At 41.0% G+C, this 26994-nt stretch overlaps 1 protein-coding gene across 2 annotated transcripts in view; it reads right to left on the reverse strand.

Moving 5' to 3' along the window:
* The window catches only part of JAM2 (junctional adhesion molecule 2), a 46393-nt gene extending 30284 nt beyond the window's left edge, over nucleotides 1-16109 (reverse strand). The window contains exon 1 of one of the 2 annotated variants that reach the window (XM_061627889.1): nucleotides 15502-16109. In XM_061627889.1, the coding sequence (XP_061483873.1) occupies nucleotides 15502-15556 (55 nt within the window). In that variant the 5' untranslated portion in view covers nucleotides 15557-16109. The remainder of the gene's footprint in view (nucleotides 1-15501) is intronic. The other variant, XM_061627888.1, reaches the window with a different exon arrangement.
* Nucleotides 16110-26994: the final 10885 nt, after the last annotated feature.

Raw genomic sequence — 26994 nt, forward strand, 5'->3', positions numbered from 1 at the left:
TGCAGTACATTTCAGAACATCTCTGTACATTTAGCTAGAACTTTATTCAATCAAACTTTGGCTGAACACAAGTCAAATACAAAGTGTCAGGATCCATGTCCACCAGTGGACTTCCGGGAAGGGTGACTTAGCCTGTGCCTGCTTTTGAGACGGGCTCCTGCCTCAAAAGAAGCTTATTCAGATATATCAGTCAGTTTTTTCTTTTTTTTTGACTGATTAAACTTCTCCCGGGTAGGGAGAAACGAAGAGATTAACCTCAAAGCCTATTTTTGTTGGGACGACCAGATCTCATTAATTTATGGGACGAGGTCCAGCCGACGAAGGTGGACGGATTTTCAACAGCAAGCTCTATCTGTTAAAGCGAACGTTCATCTTATCTTCTAAGAGAGAACGCACTAACAGGCAAGCACCCTTCTTTCTATATTTTTCTTTTACTTGACTTAAATTGTTGCTGTTTAAAAGAGATTTGCCAGATTGATCGGTTTTTGACATCTCACTGGGGAGCCGTAACTTCTCTCTGCTACGCACTAATTAATAGCTTATCTCTGCTTTTGTTGCAAAAAGCTGTCCTGGATTTGCATTCTAAAGATACACACAGAAGAGGGATTTCTATTCCAGATTTTTATTTTGAAAAATATTATACTGTTTTGAGACTACTCTCTTTTTGGTCTATTTTATTTTGACGAATCTGTTTCTTGACGATTGCCATTAATTGTTTCGATCCTGGGAACTGCATTTTGTTTACTTAACTATTGGAGAGATAAGGCTGTCTGCTCTGTTTATACTGTGATGTCACCAAGTTTGGAGTATTAACCCAATTGTTGCTGAAATAAGAAGTGGTTTTCCTATATTTTTCTTTTAAAATGGCAATTAAGAAAGTGGCTGAGAATCTGGAAATAACTATGTTTCAGAAAATAATGGATGAGATTGAGATAACGAAAATTGAATTGAGTAAAATGAAGCAGGAGATTAAAGATATAAGGGTCCCTGTGAGAGAGGTGACCCTGGAAGGGGTCCCTGTGAGAGAGGAGACCCCGGAGATTGGAACAGGGGTCCCTGTGAGAGAGGAGACCCTGGAGACTGGAATAGGGGTCCCTGTGAGAGAGGAGATCCCGGAGATTGGAACAAACGTGGAACAGGAACAAGATTTGGAGTCTATGGACTTTAGAAATAAAATCTATTGTTTGGAACTCAATGTTATCTCTGAAGAAATTAATGAAGATTCTAGAGATAAAGTTATCAATGGCATGGATTATCTTCTGGACTGGAATGATGTGATGGAGCCCAATATAGAGAAAATCTATGGAATTAACTGCAGCCATGTGACAATGGAAAAACTTTTAAGAGATGACCCAGTGTGTTTTGAAAAAAAGAACAGAGATATGATTTTACAGCAGTATTTCAGCAACCTATTCAGAATGGATGGCAAGAAAATATTTGGGATAGAGTAATTCCCATCAGACTCTTACTATATGACTATGGCTTTGACAGCAAGATTATTATGGAATACTGATAATGGAAGATTGGATATTGAAATTACTGGACTTAACAAGACTACTGAAGATGGAAGATGGAAAATGGAACTAATAGAGATAATAGAACAATGGCTACTGAAATTACTGAACCTAACAGATTCTGATGTGATGGATTAATTGAAATGTTTATTTTGACTATGGTTATGACAATAAGATTATCATAATTAGTAATGAGATGGATTAATCGATATGCTTATCTGGAAAAAAAAATTGATAGATATATTTCTTAAAGAATTGAAATCTCTCTTTGACTTTTTGTGGAAAGAATAAAGTAATGTTTATGAGATTTGATGATTAAGTAAGATAACTACTGGAGGAAAGTGATTTTATAATATGACTTAAGAGACAGGATTGCTATATATTATAGACTTATAACTGATTTGATCTTTGACAAATGGGAAGTCAATATTTTACTCTTTATTTTTATTTTTGTTTTTGTTTTTTCTTTTTTCTTTTTGTTTAACTATTTTTGATTTTGTTTTTTGTCTTTGAATGTTTATGATTTTGTTTTGTATGTTTTATGAAAATTTGAATAAAAATTATTGAAAAAAAAAAAAAAAAAAAAAAAAGGATCCATGTCCACCAGTTTATGCATTCCAGGACTGGTAATTACCCCCACAGTATATCTTTCTGGCGGTTTCCCTATGTTTACTCTTGTAGAACGTCTTAAATGTTGACCATTGAACCGCACTGTCACTGAGTCTGTTTTCCATCAAGTCTGCAAAACTGTAACTAGGGGAGTTATGTCTTTGCCCAGTCTGGGAACGGACTGCCAAGGCCGTTGCTATGGTAACCATCTGATAGACTGGGAAAGTTCTAACAGAGTCTGTAAGTCTGGTCTTCTGAATATTGCCTCTGAACTGTGAGGCTGGTCTTCTGTGTATTGCCTCTGAACTGAGAGGTTCTCTTCTGTGTTTACCCCCAGAGGGGGGGGTGACTGAAGAAACTCTACATGTATTTACTCTTAAGCCTCTGACCATAATGTCTTAATAAAGACTCTTAACATGCTCTATTGCTCTGAAGAAGTGTCTTGCTCAACTTAACTCCAACGTAATGTATGCTGTTTCACGCAACAACGCACACACGTCAACATTAAAGGCACTAGGACTTCTGCTCTCTCTGCCCCCCCATCTGTGCTTGTGCTTGGCACAGCCTGCGCAGGAGATTCCATTTCCTCAGCCTTAGGTTTCTTTGATCTTCGTTTCCCACAAATGAGCTCATTTAACGCATCTCTGAGTGGAATATGTGTGCCCTCCAGTTTAATGTCTAGATTTGGCTTAAATGATTGTGCTTGTGTGTCATCTGACCCTGTAAGAACAACTGTTTCCCTTTGATCCCAAGGCTTTTCTGAGACTTTAATGCTTCTGCTCAGAATTAATTGCTGTGTCTGGCGTGGGTGTGGCCAGAAGGTCATCCAGTGAGTTCATGGCTGTGGTAAGATATGAACTCAGAACGTCCCAGCTGCACCCAGCATGGAACTACACTTTCAGCAGCAAATACCAGAAAACCAACTAAATGTGTGCTGTCAATGTGCAAAGCATTTGCTGGGGTGTATTTGGGTAGGTGAAGCAGGAGATAGATGGAAGGGGCTGTTTTCCATGCCTGCCACTTTACCAGTGCAATGCCCATGTTTTTCCTTATTGACCTCCATCAGCTAGGGAAAAGTGGCCAGGGAAGGGGTTGCAGATAAAAAGTTTAAGCAGCAAATTACCCCCTCTCATCACTTCTCCCTAACAAAATGCCCCCCACATCAGTAGCAGACACCAGCAGGAAAGTTCTTTTTTGAGTTGTAATTCAGCTCTCATTCTGTTAATTCCCAAACTACACCAGTTGTCATTTTGACCTACATGCATAGGGAGAAAGACAGTGTAAAGGGTGTGCACGGGGGGGAGGGGATGACAAAGGATTTAGGACTTAAAGATTTAATATTCCATGAGTAGAAAAAAATACCCTATGCAAATGTCTATATTATTGCAGAAAAGTTCAGTTCTACATATGTTTGCCATCTTTTCCTCAAGCATAACTGTTTTTGAGATAACAGTCTTATTCTCTCTTGCCCTTCACCAAAAAGCCATGTTAGTTGTCCAGTATATGAATGACTGCAAGCAGGTGCAGCCCAAGACATTTTGCTACTTGAAGCAGAAGAGCAAATGGTGCCCTGCCCCCAAGTCAAGGTCATAGTACTATAGCTTGAAAAGTTATGTTGGCATTTGAGGCAGAAAATCTCACAAGTACCTCTTCCTGACAGTAAATATACAACAACCAAAAATTAAAATAGCTAATAATTTGTTGCATGGTGCCCCAAATTAGTTGCTTGGGGTAGTCATCTCTTGCTGCCTAGTGAGAGTCGCTCTATGAGAGGCACATAACTGAAGCAAAACACACAAACAGAAGTATGAGACTGCACCTACCTCCTAGTCTTTTGCCAGTTCCCAATTTTCACCCTCTCTGGAGGGGTGCAAGGACAAGCGGAGGGGATGCAAAGAGAGTGCAAGAACAAGCAGAGGGGATGCAAAGAGGGTGCAAGGACAAGCAGAGGGGATGCAAAGAGAGTGCAAGGACAAGCAGAGGAGATGCAAAGAGAGTGCAAGAACAAGCAGAGGGGATGCAAAGAGGGTGCAAGGACAAGCTGAGGGGATGCAAAGAGGGTGCAAGGACAAGCTGAGGGGATGCAAAGAGGTGCAAGGACAAGCTGAGGGGATGCAAAGAGAGTGCAAGGACAAGCGGAGGGGATGCAAAGAGAGTGCAAGGACAAACAGAGGGATGCAAAGAGAGTGCAAGGACAAGCTGAGGGGATGCAAAGAGGGTGCAAGGACAAGCGGAGGGGATGCAAAGAGAGTGCAAGGACAAGCGGAGGGGATGCAAAGAGAGTGCAAGGACAAGCAGAGGGGATGCAAAGAGGGTGCAAGGACAAGCTGAGGGGATGCAAAGAGGGTGCAAGGACAAGCGGAGGGGATGCAAAGAGAGTGCAAGGACAAGCGGAGGGGATGCAAGGACAAGCAGGGTGTGCCAGGAAGAGCAGAGGGGGTGGGCGAGCAGGCTGAGGGAGGCAGGATGAGCGGGGGGGCAGGGAGAGTAGGCTGGAAAGGGTAACACATACACTCACCTCCACAGCTCTTCACTTCCATTCTGCTGCTTTTGCCTTCTACTCCTCATTGCCCTCCAGCTCTGTCTGACTCTCCACTTCCTCCCCCGTGCCTCCATAGAGCACGAGGGAAGAGCTAAACAGCGCAGAAGCCCAGTTTGAGGCACATATCTTTCCTCCACCATTCCACCAATCACAGCAGCAGATGATTTCCCCTGCTTCCCCCCAGTAACGTCCAAATGTAACGCAAAAAAGTTACATTTGCAGCTCAAAAGTAATGAAATTACCACTCATTCTGTTACATACAAAATGTAACGAAGTTACCCACTCGTTATGCAAAATTGTAACAAATTACAAGTAACTCGTTATTTCTAACGAGTTACTTCCAAGCTCTGCTCCAAAGTCAATGAAGTCTACCTGTTACCAGGACAGCATGTGAAAGTAATGATGATCAAGGCTGGAACTCCTGCTCTCAGTGTCCATTTTCATGCCCACCAAGCCACACACCCTTAACTAAGACTTTTTAAAGCTAAAATAAATACTTTTTGCAATCCAGTAAAGGAAAACCTCACATGAATCACCTTGCTGGATGAAATACATATGCACAGAAAATAATGTGTAAGGTAAAAGAATGCATCTTGCACCCAGGATATATATGTAATGCTCTTATAGAATTTGACCTGGACCAGTGGACAGTACTAACCAATAGCATGGGGGAGAAATTCAGCTTGGATTTTAATATGACTCTACCCAATTCTTACTTCCCAAAACAATATGCCAGCTGAAACACAGCTATCCTTTGAAATTCTCCGAATTTTGTGATGTAGTTATCCAACCAAAAAAAAGTGTACAAAAATGTGTATATTAGGGGAAGTGTGCATAAAAATACACCATACTAGGCAAAACATATAAAAATGCATTATATTAGGCAAAATTGCTTCCAAAATTGTGCAAATTTAAAGAAATATGCACTAAAAAGTTGATACATTTCCATGAGGACTCTTTAAAGAAAGAAAAATCGCAAACGGATTCAATACATTTAAGATTAGAAAAATGATAAACTGAAAGAAAATGAAGTGTACGAGTCCATCCATAACCATTGATCACCTGTTCAGTGGTTGCTGTGTACAGATCCTTAAGCACAGCAGCATTACATAAATCTGTGGATCAAGACCATTCAATAACAGAAAGCAATTAGCTTTCAAGATTCCAAACAGATATCCTCTCTCTTTCGGGAATGTTTACATATAATTTATAAGTTGAAGAACTTATTTTTGAATTGCTTTTGCTAAGCTTAAATAGGGTAAAATTGTCAAAATTCAATTTTGAAAGAAGTTTGATATTTTGGCTTCTGTTCTCTTTGTAATGAATAGGGAAATGGAGTTTGGGGTTTTTAAACAGCTTAGTATCTCACAAATTTAGCTTATTGCAGAAAGTTGCTTTATGCAGCAGAGTTCATTGTTCATTCAAAGAATATGAAAGAGAGTGGTGTTTATCTTAAACAAAATAAACTCATTTTATTAAGAACAAACATGTGGATAGGAAAGCCTAATAATCTACACTAACTGAATTTAAAAGGTAGGGAGAGAGAAGATTGTAGGAAGGAGGAGGAACTGAAAGTGATGATAGCCCTGAGAATATCAGTGTAACCAATCAGAGGCATGCTTAAACTTGAGGAAAGTAACAAGGAGAGAATTCAAGCAGGGGCCCTTTCAACTGAGTAACCATCTCTATTGTCCCTAATGGTCAATAGATTCAGAGCACACAGCGAGACAATGCATAGACTGAAGTGAAACTTCCAACATTTGTTTCCACAGCAACAAAGTTGCTGGGAAGGATGTCAATTTATGACGCCTAAAACTGCAAGAATATCCAGCAGTGGATATTTTAAGCAATTCATTTTCTTTCCCCCCCTTGCCCACCCCTTCTCATCACAGCATCTGATGGCTTTTTTCATTTAGAAAGGGGGAGGGTTCTGGTACCCAGGAGTTGCCAACCTACTGCTGTGGGCACACATTGTGCCCAGAAAAGTCTTCTGTAACACCTACAGGTTGGCGGCCCCTTTGTATGCCATGCTTACAGTAGCAGAGTACAAGAAAGATTTTTGCATCGCTGCAGTTTGTTACACTGTGCTGAGAAAAGCTGTAGCTGTCAGAAGTCCCTCACCTACACAAAGGTACCAGAGCTCTTTCCTCCTTTGCCTTTGGGCATCCACCACATTGCCAGTGTCACTACACCTCACAGGCTCTTTGGATTGTATCCAATGCTGGGCATGTGGAGTTCCACTAGTGAAATGGGACTTCCCCTTTCTCTCCCTACCTGGCCTCAAAATCTGCTCCAGAGGGTCCTCCAAACTTCTGGAGAGGATTCTGAAGGTGCATAGAAAGCTGCAAGGGAGAGGAAGGGGTGTTCCATTGCGCAAGCAGATGTCTGCTGTGGTCGCATTGGATTTAACCCTTTGACTAGTATAGGGTGGTTATTTGGGCCACAAAGTGAGAATCTCTGGTGTTAAGACACAGTGTATTGAACTCCTCATAAGCTTTATACTGCGTCAAACCATTTGGGCCATCTAGCCCAGAACAGTCTCTTCTAAGCAGCCCTCCAAAGCCTCTCTTTTGCAGCCACATTATCTGGGATTCTTTAACTAGGATAGGGATAGCGAATATGGTGTCCTTCAAATGTTGTTGGACTTCAAGTCCCATCATTTCTGACCATTGGCCATGCTGGCTGGGGCTGATGGGAACCGGAGTCCAACAACATCTGGAGAGCCAACATACTTTGGCTACCTCTGAATTTGAGACATGGGGAACTGAGTCTTGGACTTCTAACTTACAAAGGATGAGATCCACTCTGGAGCAATAGCTTCTTCACCATGGGCACTGTAGACTCCTGAACTGTTGTTGGAAGCGGAAATTAAAGCTTAAAGGTTTACATAATGATACCACAAAAACTACATTACAAACAGAAAACAATACATTTGTATGATAAAATCAGCTGGCACAGTTGTAAACTAACTCTTGCAAACTTTTAACGCAAGCCTCCTACCCTTCTTTCAAGTCCTTTGTTAATCAACTATTTATATATGAAAAGCATATCAACACAGGGTGGATAACAGAATACAGATTACAAGGAACAATACTGAGACAAACAGGAAAGCACACAGCACAGGATTTTGCTTTGTGTCAAAAACATTGGTTAACAGGACTACTTTTAAGTGGGATTAACTGTTACATTTCTAACTTCCTTTCTTTTGAACAAAAAGAGCCTGCCACGAAAGGTGAAGGAAGCCTTCGTTACCATGCAGCTCTTTGCTTCAGTTCTTACAAAAGCAGTAAAGTGGAAAAGCTATTCATGAATGTTGCACACTGACCCAGGATGTTACAAAAAAGAAGAAAGAAACCTAACCTTAATGGCTTTGTCAGCAGGCATTTAGGCTTAGGAAGCAGCCACAAACTGCATCACCTCCACTATTCAACAAAATTAGACAAAACAAAAAATGTGGAGAACTTTCCTTTGTTCAGCTCTTGGATTGGTACCTAGAGAGCCCAAGAAGCTCCTCAACGAAACAGAAAAAAATGTAATACTGTAAAAACTGGCACAACTCAGGAAAGCATTAGACATACTGGCTTACTATTTAGGTAGCACTTTAAAGTGTACAGTGCTTGGCAACCTGGCCCTTGCAGCTAGATGATGATGGTGGATGATGATAATAATACTTTTGAGCTTATAAGCTTTGGACCCTGTTCCCTCTCCCTCTCCAGAACTGCTAGGCATTTTTATAGAACAGGGGTGTGGAACCTGCAGCCCTCCTGTTGGACTACATCTCACGTCATTCCTAACAGGGAATCTGTGCTTCTCAAGTTGTTGCTGGACTAATACTCCCATAATCCCTGGCCGTTGACCATGCTGGCTGGGGTTGATGGGAGCTGAAGTCCAACGACACCTAGAGAGCCATATATTCCCTACCCCAGTCCTAGAAAGTTTTTTTTTTCCAAAAGAAAAACAAAAGAGCCCTGTCACCAACCAGGTGAAATTAACAAAGCACTGAAGATGGCATTTCCTCCACCTAGTGAACCTGTGTACTCCAGCTCCCATCAGCCCTAGCCAGGATGGCCAGTGATCAGAGATTATGGGAGTATTAATCCAGCAAGATTTTAAGGAGCAGATTCTCCATCCCTGATCTAGGTCCTGCTCTGTGGGTACCTGAGCTCCAATCTCATGCAGCCTTATCTGAAAGTCAGCCCCACTCAACATGGTAAGAACCCACTTCTGAGTAAGCATGTATAAGATTGTGCTGTCAATATCCTAAAGTGACAGACGTATGGAAGGATCGTGGAAAAGAGGAAAACGCAGTTGGGTCACAATTTCTAAAATCACATTAAGGCATTCAGAAAAAAGAAAAGTGTCAAATCTTTCAATCATCACTTTAGTTTGAACTCACTAAAATCACTTTAAAAGTACAAAGTACTGGATGTGCCATGAATTAACCCTTAAGATGCATTCTAATCAGCTGTTCCAACATATTTCAATACACATTGTTTTCACAGCTGTGTGTTTCAGCTTTACATATCTGTGTTCAACACAGTCCTCGGGTGTGGTGTTTTTCTCCAATTTATTTTCTTATCGTCATTGAAGTTATATTTATCAACAGTAAAACATCACATTTTGGCATTTTTATTGTTTTCAGTAGCTGTGACAATTTTTTAAAATAAAAACTAAACAAAACCCTGCATATTTTTCATAGCCAACCTAAAAGGGTATGAAGCTTTTGATGTGGATATCCGAAGATATTACTTTATCAAGCGTTGACCTAAGTGTCCCTGAGGGAGTAAACCTGTGCCTCGGCTATACCACTTTAGACAGACAGGGCTCACATGATTGAACACTCTTCCAAAAAAAAAAAAAACCCTCAAGGACAGCAAAAGAATAGGTTCTTCCCCATACAAAAGTAGAAGCCAGGGAAAGGGAGTCTACCCTAGGTTTGTTTCAGACTTGCTAGTTTTCATGTGGAGGTGGTTTGAGGGTGGGTGGAGAAATCATTCCATCACTTGTTCCCACCTTCAGTAAGTTCAGCCCAGAGTCAAATTTTCAACAATCAGTTTGCAGTCTAGGCCACTATTTCTGCCTTTGGTTCCCTCAGGCACAGACACATGTCTGGGTGTGGGGGTGTTGATTATCGTGAGTTGATATAAAACACCATAAATAAGTATTATAATGAAGTTTTCTAGTATATTTAAAATTATTGGGCTGGATACACTTCTGCCCATCCACTCAGTGGGCATTACTCTGGATCCAAGTAACTGTCTGTATCAAATAGCCTCAATGAGAACGTTCCTGTAGCGGAAATCCCCACTACCTGCAAATAGCCACTATAGCCAAATAAAGTGGGGAAGTGAAAGAGATCAAGAGCAGTCGAACTAGGTTTTTATGGACAGCTGGTACTCAGAAAAAATTGAAGCAGCCTTCTTTGATGCAGAAAGCCCATTAAACTGGCTCTCTAGTGGTTAGGTAATTTATGAACTAACCAACTCAAGTATCACTCGCTAAGCCAGAAACTGGGAATCTGTGGCCCACCAAATGTTGGTGGGCCACAACACCTTTCATTCTCAACTATTGGCCATGCTGGCTAGGCTGATGGCAGCTGGAATCCAACTAAACCTGGAGGATCACAGGTTCCCCATGCCTGCTCTAGACCGTATGCAAGTGAGAGAGAAAGCAGTACACATACTTCACTGATGCAAATCAGACACCACACCCATCCTGCCTACTACACTGTACAAGTGCCTTTGGGCATTTTAGATTACATTACAAAGAAAGCAACCATACCCAGAGATGCCAGTACAAATGAAGATTTCATTTAGCAAGCCAGAAGCACTGCCAAAGGTGGGCTGGCCCTCTTTGGTCATTCCACTGCTATGAAACAGACAGACGAGTGCTGCAGAGAGAAGGCGCAAGAATCATTTACAGTCAATGAGATAACGTAAGTAGGATTGAGATCGGAAAACACCTTCCCCAGGGTGAAGAGGTTGAAGAAGCTTCAAAACTTAATGGGAACCACTGTGCACTATCGTTAGTTCCAAATCTCAGTTCTTTGACATCAGGACTTATCACAAGAAGAGCCCTGCTGGATTGGGCTGAAGGTCCATCAGGACCACTCTTCTGTTTCCAGCAGCGGCCAGCCAGATTGGTCTGAGAAATCCACAAGAAAGGCAAAAGCTTTCTCCTGTTGTTTGTTCCCTAACAACATGAAGGATCCTTATGACTTGCTCTATGTTTATTCTGGTGGTGAGTGTTTTTAAGTGTATTCCTGTTACCTATAAGCCACCTTGGAAGGATTCCTGAAAGGCAAGTAATTGCAATGAACTAAATAATTCAAAGAAATACCACCTCTGACCATGAAAGCACAGGATTAGGGAACCTTCGGCCATCCAGATGTTGTTGGACTCCAACTCTAAAAAGTAGTGCTACATCCATTGCCCCGCCTTCATAGGCCCATTCCACATCTTCCATGTGTTAGAGGAGTATAAGGCAGTCTGTGCACACAAAACAGACTCCCCCACCGTCCCAGTGATGTGGATCTCTGTGCGTGGGAGAGAGGACACCCAAACAGGGCTTACCACATGTCTACCTGATCTTTTCAGCAGAAACAAGAGCGCCTCTGAATACGTACAGATTTTCTTTCCTGCAAAAAGTGAGCAATCATATCCTGTCCTTACATATTAGTTGAGCAGAGCTGCCAGGTCAGAGGATGCAACTTCCAAGCAAGCCTGAGTCATAGCACTTTGTGTGGATGACTATTATCCTTCTTAGTAGAAAGGGACGCACAGAGATATGGTCCGACTTTCAAATTCATAAGTCAAATCTTCACTGCTGGTGGATTCTAATGATACATTTAGACATCAGTGACAAAACCTAAAAAGCGTGGATCCACAAAGGGTGAAGTATGAGCCAAGAAAGGAAGTCATAAGGGCAACTTAAATACATTTGAGGATGGAATCACCAGTGAGATCAGGAAGTCAGAGCTGGACTTGCTGAAACTTTCCAACTCATCACGACTTTGCTAAAATGAGATGCTATATTCTCTCAGCAGCCATCTTGCTCTTGCCAAGTTGAAGTAAATACTCTAAGCCCTACAGGAGCTGTAGAGCAATGGGCCTAAAAGCAACTTTTCTTGACACTTGGTACTTGCAGTCTCCAAGGGCTGTGGAACTACTTGGATATTGAATAAAGCAGGACAGGCTGTTCTTCGATCATGGCCCCAGAAACATTGGCACACCTTACTAGCCAGCCATTCCTTGTGGTTGCCATCAATCCTCTCCCCCGCATCCTCTGGTGCACACAGAAGGCTTGGGAACACAGCAGGGTCGTAACTGTGCCTGATATGGAGAAGAGAAGAAACGGTGGAGTCTCCTGCTATTTCTTGGAAAATGGAAATGGACTGCTTTCAAGTTGATCCAGACTTATGGCAACCCTACAAATAGGGTTTTCATGGTAAGTGGTATTCAGAGGTGGTTTACCATTGCCTTCCTCTGAGAGGCAGTGACTGGCCCAAGGTCACCCAGTGCGCTTCATGGCTGTGTGGGGATTCAAACCTGGTCTCCCAGGTCGTAGTCCAACACCTTAACCACTACACCACATTGGCTCTCCTTACCTGCTGGAAAAATACAGTGGAAATCAAGCATGCAGGGTATGGTATCAGATCCCTTGCTCACAAGAGAGCTGCAGGAAAGTGGACTTGTAGATGCAGATCTTCAATAAATGCACCACAATACAACCTGTTTCCTAAAAGTAATATCCAGGAATGTAGTCATCCAGGGTCTCGGGGGGGACGGGGACATAGACCCTTTACTTTTTTGGGAGCAGGATCCCAGCAGGGTCCTTATGTCTTCAGCATCGTACAATCAGCATGGAAGGGGTGTGTGTTAGCAACTGAGAAGAGTCTTGCTTGCTTCCTTGTCCTTTCCCACTGATTGAAGCCAATCAGTGAAAGGAGGTATAAGAGCCACTGAGAAGACTCTTCTCAGCAGCTAACATACTCCCCTTCCATGCTGATTGGCTTCTAGGGAAGGAGTGTGAAGGTGATGACTGAGAGCAAGCAAACAAGCGAGGGGGTATGACTGTGGGGGGACATGGCATGACTATCATGAAGGGAACCTGCACTTCTGGATTTGCCACTACACTAGTGATAATATCTAAAACCTTACTACAGCAAAATTCCCAGCAACCCATTCCTAACCAAATTTACTTACAAATAGGTCCCAGAGTCTTCAGCGAGACCTCCTAGTAAGTAAATAAATTTAGGGGTGCAGTATAATCCTATGCATTGCACTTAAAGGTATGTACAACTTATACAAAGCCGTTATGTTTACTATGAGTATACCACTGTTCCTTATAGTAAACATGTAAAATATGAAATAGCAGAGGCCTCTTCCTAAGCATTTTAAAAAGAAAAAGAAAAGAAAAAGCAACTGAGGGGTTTGTAAAATTACAAGCACAATGCAGAGACAATAGCTGAAGAGTCATTTTTGTCCTCTCGTAATAGTAGAAACTGACTAACAGTAGATTCAAGACAGACAAGGTATTTCTTCACATAACATATAATAAATGTACAGAGTTTACCACCACAAGATGTAGTGATGGCCACTAATATAAATGGTTTTAAATCTAGATTCAACAAATTCATAGAAGAGAAGTCTTATCAACGGCTATCTGTCATGATGACTCTATGGAACCTCCATGTTCAGAAGCAGCTTATCACTAAATGCAAGCTCCTGGGGAGTAAGAACAAGAGAGTACTATTGCCTTCATGCCTTGCTTATTAGCTTCCCAGAGGCTAGTCATTGTGGGAAACAGGATGCTGGACTTGATGGATCTTTAGCCTGATCCAAAAGAATTTTGTTATTATTCTTGGACACACATAAAGAGCCCTGCTGTATCCAAAGCAAACACATTTTCTACATAATATGAAGGAAGTGGTTCTCTGTTAAATAGGGCTTACTTGAGATTAAGGCTCAAATCAAATTTGAGGTGCAACCCTCATGAAGCATGTGTGGATGTTTACATCTGAACAGACATGTATAAAGTGAGGCTACAGAGTTACAACCATATATACACTTATTTAGAGGCAAGTCCCATTGAATTAAATGGATCTCAATCAGAGTAAACATAAATAACATCAGGGAATAAGTGTGTAACATATTGTAGCTAGAAATGTGAAGACCCCCCCCAAAAAAAACCTGGATTTTTTTAAAACAAACAAACGGTTTATCCCTGTTTTTCTCTTTTCAAATTTTTGGAAAAACAAACAAATGAAAAAGGTTACTTTTTAAAACTACAACTCCCATCAGCCCTAGCCAGCATGGCCACTGGATTGGGCTGATGGGAGTTGTAGTTCAAAAAAAGTAACTTTTCCAAGCTATGCCCCAGGGCTATCACATCTTTAATTGCAGCCCACTTTTTCAATAGTTCTTACTTCCAGGTCAGCTGCCTAAGGCACATTTATCTGAGACCAAGTTCCATTAAACCCAATAGGCTTACTTCCAAGTAAAGAAGCTTAGAATCATGTGCATGGTTACAAAATCGTATACTAAGCACCACTGAACTCAGTGGGACTTGCATCTGAGGATTGTGTTGCACAGCTGCAATCTTACATGGGAGTAAGCTTTACAGCCAAATCCCAGGCATATTTCCTCAGTCCCACTGACTTCAGTGGTACCAACTCACAAGTAAATGTGCACAGAACTTCACCTGTCCTAATACATTGTTTATTCAGAAATCCCATTTCAGAGTGAAGTCAGATTTCTATGTCTCAGAAAGGCAGCAAAGCTGTTTGATCACTCTCAACACACTTTAGAACAAAGCTAGGGGAACTGCGACGTGACAGATGTGGTGGACTCCAATTCCATCTCTGGAGGACCATGGGCTCCACACTCCTACCCCACCTTAGAATGTCGATCTTGCCCTGAACTCCATGGGTTTCACACTCCCCCACAGTCAGTGTTCATAGGATGTGCACCCTTACAGTCAATTCTTATGCATGTTTAGAAGCACACATGCATGAGAATGGTTGAGAAGGTACATAAGAATAGCCTGCTGGATCAGGCCAATAGCCCATCTAGTCCAGCATCCTGTTCTCACAGGGGCCAGTCAGATGCCCATGCAAAGCCCACAAGCAGGACCTCAGCACAAGAGCACTCTATCCTCCTGCTGGTTCCAGCGACTGGTATTCAGAAGCATACTGCCTTCAACTGTGCAGGCAGAGCATATTCATCATGGCTAGTACACTCCTATGCCCATTGAACCCAGGGGTCTTGTTGCAGCTCGTCCACTAAAATCAGCCAGCCTTGAGACTGTCACAAATCGACCCCTGTGTCTTCCTGTAACCCTGTTTAATTCTCCTCCACCCACTAGCAGACGCCACTCTATTAACAGCCTGGGCTTCCCTGTCGCCGGCAGCGTCTTATCTCGTTCTCCTGGCATCCCCAGCACGTTTTGAGCCCGTCTCGCTAATCAAATCAAAGCGAGGGGGCGGGGGGCGGGGCGGCGACAAGCTCTGTTCTTTTCTTCGCGACAGTACAGCCTAGTGGGAACAGCCAACCACTGATGAAAGAGACATCCAAGAAAAGCTGGGAGAAGCGAAGCGGCTTTTCCTCGCCACGAAAACTGAGAGAGCAAGCGAGAGAGCGCTACAAAAGGTTCCTTGGCGTCACTGCCTGGAAACTAACAAGAAGCTCCTCGCAAGGCGGCGGCTAACTTGGCCCGACGTGACGAGGATTTGGGATTTTTCTCGGGGGGGGGGAGAGAGAGAGAGTTAAGCACTCTCGGATCACAGAGAGAGAGAAACCCACTGCATCTGGAGGGACGAGGAGAGAAGCGACTCACAGCAAAGGGATCCCAAGTGCCAGAAGAGGAGCCAGAGGACGCAGCGGCTCGCCATCTTCGCAGCAACAGCTGCTTTTCTCGCGCCCCCCTCCCCGAAGGCAGCAGGCGGGGAGAGTGCTTAGCGTCGCTCTTCTCGCAAGGGGTGGGGGAGAAATCGCCGCAGCTGGAGCCGGGCTTCAAGCTCTCCAGCTCCTCCCTCGTGCAGCGGGAGTGGGATGGTGCCTCTTCTTTCCAGCAGTCCCAGCAGAATAGCGGCTGGGCAGGGATTTCCGTTGGGTCTTAGGTAGCCAGCTCACAACGGGAGGCGGCGGCGGCGAGTGCGGCAGAGAAACGTGTCGGAGCTGTTCCCCCTCCCCCTCGGATTCGATGAATGTTTCCTTTAAGGTCGAGGCGTCCAAGAAAAAAGGCCGCCCCGGAGAGTGAAGAGATCGTGCTGCTTCTTGAGGACACGGGAGGGACGGAGGGAGCTTTAATAAAAAAAAAATAGGGGTAGCAAACTTTTAGGGGGGCAGCCCGCTTGGCTGTGGGCCTGCTGCTTTGCAGAACTCATCAGAAAGGAGGATGGGGGCAAAACTAGAATTGGTTGGTTCTGCCTCTCTTTGGCTGGCTTCATCTACTGTTGGGCTCCCTGCCTTCCGCCCCACCAGTCTCAAAGGGCACGAGCCGTCACTGCATTTACTGATAAGAAAGCTCTATTTAACTCCCTGGGAGTTGCTTGTGGAAAACATGCTTAGACGTCCACAATTCTACTTCTGTCCACCACTTGTGTACACCAGATGCTAGCATATTGCTTTGCAGTAAAGGGGGCTAGGAATGTTTTACAACATAATCATATGCATAGAGGATTGTGGGAGTGGCCATGGCTCAGTGGTAGAGCATCTGCCGCTAGGCATAAGAGAAAACCATGTCTGAAGTTCTGAAGCTGCTGCCAGTCACTGTAGACAATTCTGAACGAGATGGAAGAGCGGTCTGACTCGGAATAAGACAGCTTCCTGTGTTCCTCTGAGAGCCAGTGTGGTGTAGTGGTTAAGGTGTTGGACTACAACCTGGGAGACCAGGGTTTGAATCCCCACACAGCCATGAAGCTCACTGGCTGACCTTGGGCCAGTCACTGCCTCTCAGCCTCAGAGGAAGGCAATGGTAAACACCCTCTGCATACCGCTTACTATGAAAACGCTATTCATAGGGTCGCCATATGTCGGAATCGACTTGTATTCAGAAGTAAGGGTTGTATTCAACATGAGGCTGAGGCAATCGTTATCAGCACAAGGATTTGTCCTGGTGTGACAGGATGATCTCTCGCTCCCATCCCCCTGCACCTGCTAGATCTGTTCTGGAGGTTCCCCCAACCCTCCAGGGCAGATTTGGGGATGATGCAGGGGAGGAGGGAGAGAAAACCCATTGCGCTAGTGCTATCTCCAGCATTAGCACAAACAGTAAGTTGAATCCTACACCCACCTGAAGTCTCATTGTGTTAAGGGGATTTACTCCCTGTTCAGATGTTGTAAGTTCAGGTCTGTGGCTTCCTTTATGGAATCAATCCATCTCTTGTTTGGCCTTCTTCTTTTTCTACTCCCTTCTGTTTTTCCCAGCATTATTGTCTTTTCTGGTGAATCAGGTCTTCTTTTTTTTTTTTTTTTTTCAATAATTTTTATTCAGATTTTCATAAAACATACAAGACGAAATCATAAAACATTCAAAGACAAAAAACAAAATCAAAAATAGTTAAACAAAAAGAAAAAAAGAAAAAAAAAACAAAAATAAAAAATAAAGAGTAAAATATTGACTTCCCATTTGTCAAAGATCAAATCAGTTATAAGTCTATAATATATAACAATCCTGTCTCTTAAGTCATATTATAAAATCACTTTCCTCCAGTAGTTATCTTACTTAATCATCAAATCTCATAAACATTACTTTATTCTTTCCACAAAAAGTCAAAGAGAGGTTTCAATTCTTTAAGAAATATATCTATCAATTTTTTTTTCCAGATAAGCATATCGATTAATCCATCTCATTACTAATTATGATAATCTTATTGTCATAACCATAGTCAAAATAAACATTTCAATTAATCCATCACATCAGAATCTGTTAGGTTCAGTAATTTCAGTAGCCATTGTTCTATTATCCCTATTAGTTCCATTTTCCATCTTCCATCTTCAGTAGTCTTGTTAAGTCCAGTAATTTCAGTATCCAATCTTCCATTATCAGTATTCCATAATAATCTTGCTGTCAAAGCCATAGTCATATAGTAAGAGTCTGATGGGAATTACCTCTATCCCAAATATTTTCTTGCCATCCATTCTGAATAGGTTGCTGAAATACTGCTGTAAAATCATATCTCTGTTCTTTTTTTCAAAATACACTGGGTCATCTCTTGAAAGTTTTTCCATTGTCACATGGCTGCAGTTAATTCCATAGATTTTCTCTATATTGGGCTCCATCACATCATTCCAGTCCAGAAGATTATCCATGCCATTGATAACTTTATCTCTAGAATCTTCATTAATTTCTTCAGAGATAACATTGAGTTCCAAACAATAGATTTTATTTCTAAAGTCCATAGACTCCAAATCTTGTTCCTGTTCCACGTTTGCTCCAATCTCCGGGATCTCCTCTCTCACAGGGACCCCTGTTCCAGTCTCCAGGGTCTCCTCTCTCACAGGGACCCCTGTTCCAGTCTCCAGGGTCTCCTCTCTCACAAGGACCCCTATGTCTTTAATCTCCTGTGTCTCCAAACAATAGATTTTGTTTCTAAAGTCCATAGACTCCAAATCTTTTTCCTGTTCCACGTTTGTTCCAATCTCCGGGGTCTCCTCTCTCACAGGGACCCCTTCCAGGGTCACCTCTCTCACAGGGACCCCTATATCTTTAATCTCCTGCTTCATTTTACTCAATTCAATTTTCAGCTCCTTACAACCCTGTCGCAGGTTTTGTTTCGTTATCTCAATCTCATCCATTATTTTCTGAAACATAGTTATTTCCAGATTCTCAGCCACTTTCTTAATTGCCATTTTAAAAGAAAAATATAGGAAAACCACTTCTTATTTCAGCAACAATTGGGTTAATACTCCAAACTTGGTGACATCACAGTATAAACAGAGCAGACAGCCTTATCTCTCCATGCTTAAGTAAACAAAATGCAGTTCCCAGGATCGAAACAATTAATGGCGGTCGTCAGGAAACAGATTCGTCAAAATAAAATAGACCAAAAAGAGAGTAGTCTCAGACAATATAATATTCTTCAAAATAAAAATCTGGAATAGAAATCCCTCTTCTGTGTATATCTTTAGAATGCAAATCCAGGACAGCTTTTTGCAACAAAAACAGAGATAAGCTATTAATTAGTGAGTAGCAGAGAGAAGTTATGGCTCCCCAGTGAGATGTCAAAAACCGATCAATCTGGCAAATCTCTTTTAAACAGCAACAATTTAAGTCAAGTAAAAGAAAAATATAGAAAGAAGGAAGGGTGACTTAGCCTGTGCCTGCTTTTGAGACGGGCTCCTGCCTCAAAAGAAGCTTATTCAGATATATCAGTCAGTTTTTTTTTTTTTTTTGACTGATTAAACTTCTCCCGGGTAGGGAGAAACGAAGAGATTAACCTCAAAGCCTATTTTTGTTGGGACGACCAGATCTCATTAATTTATGGGACGAGGTCCAGCCGACGAAGGTGGGACGGATTTTCAACAACAAGCTCTATCTGATAAAGCGAACGTTCATCTTATCTTCTAAGAGAGAACGCACTAACAGGCAAGCACCCTTCTTTCTATGTGAATCAGGTCTTCTCATGATGTGTCCAAAGTATGATAACCTCAGTTTCATCATTTTAGCTTCTAGTGATAGTTCTGGTTTAATTTGTTCTAATACCCAATTATTTGTCTTTTTCGCAGTCCATGGTATGTGCAACACTCTCCTCCAACACCACATTTCAAATGAGTTGATTTTTCTCTTTTTTCTCTGTCCAACTTTCACATCCATACACAGAGATCGGGAATACCATGGTCTGAATGATCCTGACTTTAGTGTTCAGTGATACATCCTTGCATTTGAGGACCTTTTCTAGTTCTTTCATAGCTGTCCTCTCCAGTCTTGGCCTTCTTCTGATTTCTTGACTATTGTCTCCATTTTCGTAGCGCAGTTATATATGTTTAAGTTCTAATTGATTTTATTAGGTTTCACTCCCGACTGCAGATGTTTAGATGTATAGCCTTATCTTACAATATTCTCAAATTATACAGCTTTCATAATTATTTTACTAAAATTAAATTTTGGGGGGGGGAAACTTATAAAGAATAGTACGTTATTAACATTATAATAACAGAGTAAGATATAAATAGGATGGAATCCAACTTTGCGTTAGCAGACTTCTGCTCGTGCAATGGGACTTCACCTGCCTCTCCTCCCACCTAGCCTCCTCTGCACCCCCTCAAAATCTGCTCCAGAGGGTCATCTAAAGACAAAATAATCCCCAAACTCCAAATATCTGAAATCCAGCAACTAATAAAACTCCAGTAACCAGAACTAAGGCGCAGAGAAAGGGAAAACAGCCTTAACCTATTCATAATGAAGGAAGAAAAGTTTTTCAGCTGAAGGCCTTCCTAAAGAATCACATTTTGGCAAAACGCCTACAACTATAAAGTGTCAGCCACTTGAAAGAGATTTGTACTAGAAGAGAAATAAAGGAAGTTCACTGCTATTGGATGTTCCTGCACCAAATGATAACAAATGAACAATGCTTGCTTTTCTTGTTTTGTGGTAGGAGTGGGCAATCTTTTTTCTGTCAAAGGCTGCATTCCCTTGGGGGTAACTTGCCAGTGCCAAAACTGGTCAGGCGTTTGACTAATGTACACATTTTTTGCAAGGAATTTCTCCTAATATAATGCATTTTTCTATGTTATCTTCACCAATGTATTCATTTTGTTCATACTGTCCCCTATTAAATGCACTTTGGTAAATATTGCTGGGTTGGAGAACTGTAAAAAAATTCAAATAGGTGCAGTTTTCAAAGGATGGTTGTGTTTCAGATCTCAGATGGTTTCAGACATTGTAAATTTGCGAAATTCACCTTTAAATGCAAACAATCAAATTTCTTCCCCATCCCTAGGGAGGCCTTATCCTTTCTCTTTTTTCACACCCTCTTTTTCTCTCTCTCTGTCATTCTACCTTCTCTTAATTTTTCTGCTCCCTCCTTTCATTCTGCTATCCTCTTTCCCCATTTTTTCCATCTTGAAATTGGGCTGAGGGTTGCATGGGTCCTCAGGCCACAGATCACCCACCTGTGTAGAGTATGTGTAGACAGGAATAGAGAACCCTTGATCTAGAGATGAGGGAGAAATTCAATACAGTTCATATTTAAAGGTGAACCTACCTAAATTCTCACTTCTCCAAATTTTGCAGTGCAGTTCTCTAGTCAAGATATGTGTATAAAAATGCATGTGCTGGGGTAAAGTGTGCTATAAAAACACATAGATGCATGAAAATAGCATACAAAAATGAATTAGAGAAAATGCATACAAAAATGAGTATATTAGGAGGATTTGCACTAAAATGCTAAAGAATTTTCATGAGGACTTTTTAAAAAATTGAAGTGTCATGGAAATGTGGAGAACTGAACCTAAGACTGGAAAAATTAAAAACTGAGAAGAAGCTGACAGATTTGCCCATTCCTACCTTTGACCATCTACTGTTAAAAAGGGAAATTAATATTTTGAGTTAACGTCCAGATGGCTTTTCCCCCATACATTTTCAGCAGGAAGGAAGTCAAAGCGAAAGTGGGAGCTACTATCTTCTCTAAGGCTAGAAAGTGTCTGAAGAACTGGACACCTCAACACTTGATTCTAAAAAGGGTATATTTTGAAGCTGGCTTTCTAAATGTCTGCCAGATTTCAAATCTGTGGGAAATTTTGTTTTAGTGCGAGTTGGCTGCTGTTGTCAGGAGATGGATCAGTTTAGACAATCAGTCTTCCTCACTGCCAAGTGTTTCACACTGTACACAGAGACCCCATGAGCTTGTCCAACAAGGAAGGGGATGAGCTTAGAGGAATGAGCCAAGAAACAGAGATGTCTGAACAGTAGTCGATACAACTTGGATAATGGTTTTTTTACATGTTATTTATGTCAGTTGCCTTGGGAAGGTTTTCCCCTAAAAGGTGGCATATTAGTATTAGAATGAATGAATGAGTCCCAACACAGACAGTCTTACTGTTAAGGCATTTCACATGGCCTCTGTTCTGTGCTTCAGGACCCACCTCGAGGAGTGCTGGTATAAATGCTGTGAAATGTGTTCTGCCCCTCACCCAAGGACCAATGTCCAATATCCCATTCCTAAACAGAGAACAAAGTCCTGTACAATCCGCATCTGATACTTATGTAAGGCCTTATGTTTATTTGGTTTAAGAATGTGTATCCCACCTTTTGTAATAAGGACATGAGAAAAGCCTGCTGGATCAGGCCAGTAGCCAAGTAGTCCAGCATCCTGTTCTCACAGTGGCCAACCAGATGCCTATGGGAAACCTACATATAATCTCAAAATGGCATGACATAACAAGAAAGTGTGATAAAATAATACAGCAACAGATTAAAAACAGGGAAATGGAAATGGACTGCCTTCAATTTGATCCCGATTTATGGCAACCCTGTGAATAGGGTTTTCATGGTAAACAGTATTCAGAGGTGGTTTACCATTGCCTTCCTCTGAAAAAACAGAGGGCAGAGGTTAAAAATCAATTATCAGCTGCAGGATTATGGGAGTTAAATTCTGAACCAGCTGCAGTTTTCTGATTTGGCAAACCAATCTGAAAACCATTCTGAAACTCTTTTCCTATTTTAAAGAGTAATAGTACGACTGGAAAATAATCCTATTCATCACCTGTCATGAACATCCATCTTGCCAGTGTTCAGACTCTCTCTTACACTGCCAAGATCATTACAAGAGCTTATCTTGTTTGTGACATTATACATGACATCATCACAATGTCATATTCTCATTCAGCCTAGATTACCTCCTGGTCAACAGCAGTGGCCAGTAAACCTCTGCAACAAGGGAGGCATCAGCCTGATTATCCAGCAAGTTAAATATTTATTTTTGCTCTCATATTTGAATCCTGACAAAGAGCTGTATTCAATCTGAAACCCTGCTTCCAGTATTTTTTTTTAAACTCACTAGCTGGTCCAATTAAAGGTATCATGACACACTGTGTGTATTAATGCTTGCACAGTCCAATCCAATTCCTGTGTAGCTTGGAAGAATTTGGTAACATGTGCCTCTGAGTGTATGGTGAGTGGTGGCAACACCTGCCATCAGGACTACATCTCCAAAGAGAATTTTAAAAAAATGTATGTTTGTTGGTGTTCTTACTTTGCTTCTTTCCTGTGTTCTACTGTTTCTCTACAGAATCAAACCTAGAAAATTATATTTCACTCATTATTCATCCTAGAAATCTGTGTCAAATTTATTTTTATTAATTTCAAAGCCTTTTTATTAGTGTCATATGATGGTGAAGACAGCCTTTTGTGTTTCAAACTATTCAATACTATTTTATTTCTATATATTTCTATTTTGGGTGCTTTAACAGCTGAATCTGAAATTGCAGCTTTGATCTAAAATTAGACTGATTACAATATGTTGCTAGTTAAGCAATGAATCTAGCTGTTGGTGTGGAAGGAAAAAAGTTGTTTTTCTTTCACATTGGGAAAAAAACAAACTTGGCCTACCCATGATGCATGTGTTCAGCCTGCTATGCTTAAACCACTCCACTTAAGGAAGAGTGAGCTTGGTCAATTAAAAACATAGAGCACATCTAAAAATTTGCTAGAAAATATTTCACCTCCCACTGTTCTATCTTGTGCAAAGTGAGACACTCCTCATGTTCACTGGAGACTATTCTGCAGAATAGTCGGTGCCATTATTCCACAATTGTTTTTGGAGTTTTTTAGTGTAAATTATGCAAAGTGTTGCTGTACTTCACATATTCACAGAAACAGAAGCAAAAGAAAATAATTTACCATAGGGAACTTCATTAAAATTGCAAGGTAAATCTAACATATTTAAAGTGATTATCTGAACTCTTATCAACTGTCTTAATATTGTTGCTTCCTCCCTGCAAAAACAAGATCAGCACAACACATGTCTTGTTGCTGTTATTTGAGCTTATTGCAGGTGTTGCCACCATTCACCATACACTCAGAGGCATATGTTACCAAATTCTTCAAAGGAAGTGGATTGGACTGTGAAAGACCAACCCAAATTGTGTTTGCATTTTTACAAATTTGTAGGGCAGTACAATATCTCTGAGAGGTCAGGTCTCCTACTCACATTAACTCTAGCTGCCAATTTCCCTTATTTTTAAAGTTTGATAGACATATCTGTGGGCTATAGGTGTGTTCTTTTTTTTTTTTACAATAATTTTTATTCAAATTTTCATAAAACATACAAAACAAAATCATAAAACATTCAAAGGCAAAAAACAAAACAAAACAAAAATGATTAAACAAAAAAATAAAATGTTGACTTCCCATTTGTCGCAGATCAAATCAGTTATAGGTCTACAATATATAACAATCCTGTCTCTTAAATTATATTATAAAATCACTTTCCTCCAGTAGTTACCTTAATTAATCATCAAATCTCATAAACATTACTTTATTCTTTCCACAAAAAGTCAAAGAGAGGTTTCAATTCTTTAAGAAATATATCTATAAATTTTTCTCCAAATAAACATGTCGATTAATCCATCTCGTTAATAATAATAATAATCTTATTGTCATAACCATAGTCCAAATAAACATATCGATTAATCCATCTCATCAAAATCTGTTAGGTCCAATAATTTCAATAGCCATTATTCCATTATCCCTATTAATTCCATCTTCCATCTTCAATAGTCCTGTTAAGTCCAGTAATTTCAGTGTCCAATCTTCCATTATCAGTATTCCATAATAATCTTGCTGTCATAGCCATAGTCATATAATAAGAGTCTGATGGGAATTTCCTCTCTCCCAAATATTTTCTTGCCATCCATTCTGAATAAGTTGCTGAAATATTGTTGTAAAGTCATATCTCTGTTCTTCTTTTTTACAAAATGCACTGGTTCATCTCTTGACAGTTTTTCCATTGTCGCATGGCTGCTGTTAGTTCCATAGATTTTCTCTATATCAAGCTCCATCACGTCATTCCAGTCCAGAAGATTATCCAAGCCATTGATAACTTTATCTCTAATATCTTCATTAATTTCTTCAGAGATAACGTTAAATTCCAAACAGTAGATTTTATTTCTAATATCCATAAACTCCAGATCTTTTTCCAATTCGACATTTGTTCCAATCTCCAGGGCTTGTATCTTCCCTTTATTTTTTCTTTTCTCATCTCTGATCTCATTCTCCTCTCTCACAGGATCCCCTATTTCTTTAAGCTCCTGCATCATTTTGCTCAGTTCAATTTTCAGCTCCTTACTGCCCTGTCGCAGGGTTTGTTTCGTTATCTCAATCTCATCCATTATTTTCTGAAACATAATTACTTCCAGATTCTCAGCCACTTTCTTGATTGCCATTTTTTAAAACCACGAAAACAAAGCAAAACAAAAATAAAGAAGAACCACTTCTTATTTCAGCAACAATTGGGTTAATATTCCAGGCTTGATGACATCACAGTATAAACAGAGCAGCCTGCCTTATCTCTCTATGTTCAAGAATACAAAACAAATTTAGTTCCCAGCATCAAAACAGTTAGCGGCGTCGTGAAGAAGTAGATTCGTCAAAATAAAATAGACCAAAAAGAGAATAGTCCCAGACAATATAATGTTCCTCGGGATAGAAATCCCTTTTCTGTGTATATCTTTAGAATGCACTTCCAGGACAGCTTTTTGCAATAGAAACAGAGATAAGCTGTTAATTTCGTGAATAACAGAGAAGAGTTATAACTCACCCAGAAGCTCTTTGAAGCTGATTAAATTGACAAATCTCTTTTTGCTGCAACAATTTAAACCAAGTAAAAAAAATAATAGAAAGAAGGGTGCTTGCCTGTTAGTCTGTTTTCTCTTTGAAGAAAAGATAAACGTATCGCATTAAACAGATAGAGCTTGTTCGGAAGTCCGTCCGGCATTGCTGGCTGGACCTTTTCTCATAAATTAATGAAATCCAGTCCTCCCAACAAAAACAGGCTTTTGAGGTTAATCTCTACGTTTCTCCCTGCCCGGGAGAAATTTCATCAGTCAAAAAAAAAATGTTCTGACTGATTTATATCTGAATAAGCTTCTTTTGAGGCGGGAGCCCATCTCAAAAGCAGGCACAAGCAAAGTCACCCTTCCCGGAAGTCGGCTATAGGTGTGTTCTTAAACCGCAAACGTTTTTTGCCTATTAGTGAATCCTATATCTTAATTTGAAGATTTCTGTTTATCCTTTTTGGTTGGCTTCATTTTAAGACAGAGGTAGTCAACATGGTGCCCCGCCGAAGTTGGACTCCAACGCTCATCATCCCTGACCATTGGACATACTGGCTGGAGTACAACAACATCTAGAAGGCACCACATTGGATATCTGTTTTAAGGATAAAATATTTGTGGGCCCATATCTTCTTATGTTTCCCCTTTTTTGTTCCTCTTCCACCTCCATTTTCTGTTTCTACCTTCAAAGTTTCTGGCTGGGATTTCTTTTCATCTTGTAAAGTGTCAAACAATATTTTTTCTCTTTTTCTTTTTAATTTTTAATTTACACAAAATCAAATACAACAACAACACTTTATTTGCTTTTAGCCATAGGCCATTGCACAGTGTAAAACAAACTATTAAAACCATACAGCTTAAAACACGCAGTCCTGTTGGATTTATAGTTTTTAGGCTCGTACATAATTTGCTCTTATCTTTTTTGCGGCTAGAGCAAAATTCACCACCGCAATAGTAACCTGGTTATGGTTATCGGCCAGGAGCAAAACCACCAAGTTGCCGCAAGGTGTCCCCACTCTGGAGCTAATCAGAGGCGCTAAAAATTTATGTCTGGGTTTCCTGAACAAGGGGCAAATGAACATGTAGTGCACAACATCTTCGGGTACCTTACAGCCAAAAACGCAACAGCGCTCCTTGGTTGGGATACCTAAATACCTGCCTTCCAGATAGGCCGTGGGCATTGTTTGGAATCTAAGTTCCGTGAACGCTCTTCGTAAAGAGGTGCATGTCAAGGTATCGAAGTACCGTGGATTAGCGTGATTGGGTTTAAAGAGGGGGAACTAGGGTGAAAAAGGGGCCTCAACTATCGTTGCCTTGTCTTGGTTCGCATCATGGTCGAACACCCAATTTCGGAGCTCAGAAGGGTTGAGGCCTATAAATTTCCTTTGTGGGAGATCATAAGTTTCTAGTATTGCCTGACCCCCTTGAGCCCATCCCCCAATCTGTTGTTGCTCCTGCCAGCAAAGCTTTGTGAGGGAGGTGTCCTCCATGGTAGAGATCTTCCTCCAGTACCTTAAGTGGGCCAGATCAATTTTGGCTGTCAATGAGGGGA

This window comes from Rhineura floridana, chromosome 5, assembly GCF_030035675.1.
Source record: "Rhineura floridana isolate rRhiFlo1 chromosome 5, rRhiFlo1.hap2, whole genome shotgun sequence".
Taxonomy (NCBI): Eukaryota; Metazoa; Chordata; class Lepidosauria; order Squamata; family Rhineuridae; genus Rhineura; species Rhineura floridana.